At 35.0% G+C, this 6006-nt stretch overlaps 1 protein-coding gene across 1 annotated transcript; it reads right to left on the bottom strand.

Annotated features, from left to right (window-relative positions):
• Positions 1-335: 335 nt before the first annotated feature.
• Mvk (Mevalonate kinase) lies at positions 336-6004 on the bottom strand. Its single transcript, XM_019054413.2, has 4 exons — positions 5375-6004; positions 4484-4676; positions 3102-3298; positions 336-2393 (listed from the first exon to the last, which is right to left on the bottom strand). The coding sequence occupies exons 1-4, from the start codon at positions 6002-6004 to the stop codon at positions 2127-2129; spliced, it is 1287 nt and encodes a 428-aa protein (XP_018909958.1). The 3' UTR covers positions 336-2126.
• Positions 6005-6006: the final 2 nt, after the last annotated feature.

Below are 6006 nucleotides of genomic sequence, written 5' to 3'. Positions count from 1 at the left end.
AATCAATACCTCAACTCCTTCTCATACAATACATGAAAATGATTGTGAAGAGGGTAAAAATCTATGCAGCATTGAATTCTATTTTTTTACTAATTGGCATTTTCCTCTAAAATTTTACATATAAGTACATTAATTCAAAAGAGGAGCACTAAATTATATGACTGAAAGAAAAATTAATGGACAATAAAAACCATGCACTGGAGACAGTTTCGTTCAAAAACTTGGATGCATGAAAGTGTAGAATATCCAGACAAAAAATTATGGTTCCACTACAAAATATTGGTTGTTAAAAACAAAAGGAATACTTTGGTGTGAAAAAAAGAACATTGTAGGCATCCTGAGTAGCTTTTTTTATTGAAAAATATTAAAGAAAAGAGAATCCTGAACCAGCATGCATACTTTGAGGAGTACAATTCGATTTTATAAAAAGATACAGGGAAAAGTTTGATTTACAGAGAATAAAAAATATTAGTATTCAACTGAATTTTCTGACCTGAAGTACAAAGGTAAAGGTACAGGTATAGGTATAGGTAAAGTACGAAGGTAAAATACATTTCTCCAAACACTGAAACTCACTTAACCCTCTTCATTTGAACTTACAGGAGGAATACTCTTGAGGCATACATTTGAGAATAAGATATCGGAGGCTAGAGTAGGAAAATGTGTATCTCTGATTGCATCCATGCACGTCACCCCTCATGTTTCATTTTTTTAAAGGGAAACAAAACAATTGTTTTTATTGAAATTATCTGTGAATTTTCTTCAGTTATTCTAAAAAAATTACAAGGAAAAATTTGTACTAGTTATCCTGAGAAGGAAAAAACATAATCAAGGATTATTGAATGCTGCAACTGAGATACATATATTTCGCATTAAGTCATCAAAATAATGGAGAATTCTTGATGATCCTCAATAATTGAGAGAAAACTTCACCAATATTCATCTACCAGTCATGGACAAGCGTATAAAAATGCAACAAAAAGTATTTCCTCGGTCAAAAATTTGTTACTCTGGAGATCTCATCCTGGTTTCACAACATCAGTTCAACGTTAAAATACAACACTAAGAGATAGTTTGAACTTCATGCAAAATATAATTCCACGAGTTTTATGCCTCGTTATTAGCTTTTCAAGGAATTGATTAATGAAGAGACTTTCTAAGAGTAACTTAAAATTAAAAAGGTAATTGACACAATTTATAGGGTTCAATTTCATTTTGATCGTAAGCTCGCTAACAAACGGATTGATTTTGGCCAACATGTAAAGATCTCACTATGAAAAACCTACGCAAAAGATAATCAGGAATGGTTTCAAGTTCTGACGAGATAAAACAAATTCAGACAATTGTAGTGACGCAAAAACTGGACATTTTTTTCTGAGCCTCTCCGGCAAACCAGACTTACTTCAAACTTTCAACGCCTGTATACCCTACATGAGCAACAGTTAATTCCATCTAACAGCAAATATTTTTCACAAAAATTTTTTGCAGAAGATTGCCTGCAGGGTTCAGCAAAATACGAAGATATTTGGTTGGGATGGCGAAAACTTCAGAAGCCAACAGTTTAAATGGACCACTGGACTAAGTGCAAATTTAAGCATTAGAATATACGATCTCTCATCAAAATCCACTTAGAACATGATTTGCACAACAAGAATTGCGGAAAGTAACTCTTGACCAAGATATTAGCGTTTTTCCATACAGAAATTCAAACTTCTTGTTCATAAAAAAACCACAATCTAGTTGAGTTAAATCGCACACTAAACGTTACCGAGACAGTCTTTGCAGTGTAAAAATATAACAACCTCAATCTCGGCACTTCGGCTCAGTTATTGCAAGTTGTTTACACTTTGAACCACACAAGGTGGGAAAAGAATACTGCCCAATTGAGGAGCCTACCAAAACTGTTGTAGTGCGCAATTTGATTGGAGTAGATTCTGATTTTTCATGTAAGCGGGAAATTCAAATTTTTCTTAACCAATGCTACATAAAAACACTCATATGTTGCTTGGGAGTTAATTCCAGCAATTTCAGTTTCCAAAATCGTAGCCTACGTGAAATGGATGAGGGAAAATATATCAGAATGCTTGAATTTGTACCTTGTCTCAGGGTCCATAGCATTCAATTTTCTAGCTCAATTGTTTCACGTTTACACCTTCTCCTCCTAAGTAAATTTGCCTAGTTTGGTAGTTGTTGGCTTCAAGCTGGTTGATGCACTCGGGTAGTACATTTACAGGATAATCCGGTGGGATGAGAGCAATGGCATAACCTCCACCTCCGGCGCCCGTTAGCTTTGTATGAAGACCAAACCCAGCGGTGATGGCTCGAATGTGTTCTAGTTTCTCATGAGAAACTTGTAAAGTTGATAGAAGTCCGTGATTTAGGTCAAACAGCTCCTGAAATATTAAGATAAAATAAAGATCAGTTTTGATTCTGAGTTGGCAGGATAGGTCATCTTGAAAGTTTTCTGCGGAGAAGTTGAAGTACTTTTCGTTCTTGTGATCTAAATGTCACAATTTCCTTTCTGTGGAACTGGAAAAAAACCAATGTCTCCAGATAAAACTATTTCCAGACCTTTTTTCCAGTTTTACAAGATTTTTCTTCATCAGTTTCATATACACTGAAAAATTACAAAATTTCTAGGTTCAAAAGTATGCAAAATTGCTTTTAAGGAAATCTTCTGCAAAAAATAAGAAGAAAAATATTTAAAAAAGGTATTTTCTAATGACTCAAGAAAAAACTGTTGCTCATTGTGTGAACAGGCGCAGAAAGTATGAAACAAGTCTGGTTTGCCTCAGAGGTTCAAAACTTTATGATTTATGAATAGTTTCCGCCGTATTGTGTTTGAAAATGCCATGTTTCAGGGGTGAAAAAGCCGTGTCAGATGACCGGATTAACGGATTATTGAGACATGAATATTCAATGATCTACTGCACATTCACTTCTTTTGAAAAATGCAAGAATTAAAAATGTCTGAACACATTTATTAGACAGACTTTTTTGAGCTCGAACAATAAATAGATTATCAAGAAAACAATCCAAGCGAGACAGAGAGTAAAAATGAGAACATCGATATTCCTTCACTGGAAATTATCTGAATTTACCTCGAGAACTGTGTATAAGCTACGGATGTCTTTATCAGAGGCTTTGGCTTTTTCGAGATCTGATAATTTCTGGAGAGTCAAAACACCCTTCTCCGCGATTCCTTCCATACTGTTTAGAATTAAATTTATCACACCTTCATGCCTTGCCTTCAGAGATCGCACTTTCGAGACCAATGACTTCGTATCCCTTGAAACACCTGGAAACAAATTTTCCAAAAATTCTTTAGGTTGATGTAATGACAGCTCCCACCACTTTAAAAGTTAGTGATAAGCATCTTAAGATACAGGGTGTTTAATGAACTTTCATTTCGGATTTTCTGGATTCTTTGCACAGATAAATTGACACTGGTTTGATTTCACAAACCAACGTGTATAATGAATTTGATTAAATGTTTCAATTTTCATGTGCTACACTGCATTTAGTTGAAAAATCTTTGACTTCGACAGAATTTCCTGATCCTTTAACAATTGAAGCACTGGGTACAAAAAGGGCATTTCTTGGTAGTGCCTCAAGATCTTGGCTAATGTTTCACCCATTATAATTGAAGCAAATGCATAAAATTTGTTGTAACTTTTACTCAAAATATTCTTTGTGATTTTGCAATGCTGAAAATGTGAAATTTCAGAAAATTGACCCAATGGTTTTCTCTCTCAAATAAGAATTAGCACTAGAGATTCTGAAACACCGCAACCAAGAAATGCCCTTTCAACACCCAACGCCTCAATTTTTCTGGTATAATTTCTTCCGATGACAAAGATGGAGCACTGAATTTTGCAGACTCTATAATATACTAATGAGGAATCCTAAAATGTATCAAAATCATATAGTTATGGAGGAGACAAAAATGATTGATCGAAAACAAACAAAAAAAGACTTACTCTGCCTCCTTAAATTTCGAGGCATATTCTCGATGAAACCCTGGGTACAGAAAGGGCATTTCTCAGTTGCATTGTTTCAGAATCTCTGCCGATATTTCATCCATCATGATCAAAGCAAATCTATGCGAATAATTGAAACTTTAACTGAATTTTCTTCATGATTTCACAATGCTTTAAACAAATAATTGAGAAAATCAAACTAATAGTTCCTACTCCAAAACTTAAGGTAGCACTGGAGGTTCTGAAACATCGTGACTAAGAAGTGCCCTTCATCACGTAACGCCTTCATTTTGTTGCAACTGCACAGTGCAGTTAATGAAAACAATTTAATGCTTATTCTGAAAAGGTGCCAACACCGATTTTTTTGAGATTGAGTTTTTGACAGAGAAGTGATGATTTTCTGCTTTCTTCATAGTCTATCTCGTCTCCTATAAATTTTTTTTTTCCAGAGTTAGCACCTTCTCAAGATAAGTTCTCCAATTAGAATCAATACCGATTCTTACCTGAGTTGATAAGAAGCACACTCAGCTTAATATTGAGGTCCATACACTGGAAACCACCCTCATGCTTCAAAAACCCTCGTACGTTCATCTGGAGTATAGCCCCATGAGTGCAGACAGAATTGTCCAGTCCTGATGGCTTTCCGTGATTTATTTTTTCACCATGAAGTGCCCAACAGCTTATAATGATTTTTTCCTGGAAAGAAAATGCAGAGTTGATCAAAAATTACAAACATCAGAATAAGGAGGGAAAAAAACGAAAAATAGGCCACTGGATAGGGTATGAAATAAAGCATCATGTTATGTGTTACCTCCTCAAAACTTTATGTAGAAATCAATTCACGGAATAAGAAATTTGAAAATCAACTCCTAGATAAGATAGTTGACACTTGATACTGATCAAATTGAGCACAGATAATACAAATGACATCATTTGTACATTTGTCATTTGATTAATGTTTGTTATACTTAAATATTTTCATAACTTCCTTCATCCTCTATAGCATGAATTAATTTTGTATCTCAGATTCCAGGGGACACTAATTTATTTTGTAGCTTGCATAAAAAACATAGAGTACCAAATTTCTTTTTCAAAATTTTAAATTTTAGGAATCAGTAATTCAAAGAAGAAAAAACTAATGAAAATTTGCAAAATCATGCCACAGAGGAAAGATTCAATTTTTAAAAATCCCAAAAATACCTTGTTACAAATTCGTAACGCTATTCCATAGAGGGTTAAGAGTTGTACCAAATTTCCAATTGTGTGAATCGTTTCCTCCTTCAAATTTAAAAGTTCTCCATTGAGTAATTTAACATTTTATAGAGTGACCAAACATGGCACTTAAAATGATTTCAACATAAAAATTTCATATAAATTGTACAATGAAAATGTACCTTTTCAGAAAAGCTCTCCAAGCTGCCATCGAATGTAAAATTCCGATATTCATGCTTCGAAACTCTATAACCAGGGGGAGTTCTCTGCTTCAAAAGCTGGATGAAAGCTGCGGCCAAAGTGACGCAAAACGATGCAGAGCTGCCGGTTCCTGCCCCGAGCTCCAACTCCGAGTCAATTTCTAGTGTGCTGGGAGGTACATTTACGAGCGTTGTTCCCAAGATGCCCCGAAATAAAAAGAAAAAGGCATGCAGTGCTTTCCTAATAGCATCAGATTGTTCAACTGAAGCATTGAAATTGACGTCTTTCCCTGAGAGCTCAAGAAGCGCATCAATGTCCACTAGACCTACTGTACCTAGATCGGTTTGCTGCTTGGATATTTTCTTTTTCAAAGGGATATTCTCATCAAGCTTACTTTGCAAATTAGCTAATTCAAAAGTTTCACAGTACCCTAATTTGGGCAGATTAAGAGTGAAAACATCACCCTCGACCTCTTTGAATGTTGCCGTTGTACGATTACTGATACTGGCAGCAACGGCTAGTTTACCATAAACAACGCTGTGTTCACCAAATAGGATTATTTTTCCTGGAGAAGACGTACAGAAATTGATCTTATTGTTAGAGTCTGCCATGA

This window comes from Bemisia tabaci, chromosome 10 (assembly GCF_918797505.1).
Source record: "Bemisia tabaci chromosome 10, PGI_BMITA_v3".
NCBI classification, from domain to species: Eukaryota; Metazoa; Arthropoda; class Insecta; order Hemiptera; family Aleyrodidae; genus Bemisia; species Bemisia tabaci.
Note: the sequence above shows the minus strand (reverse complement) of the source record. Positions and strands in the feature narration are given on the sequence as shown.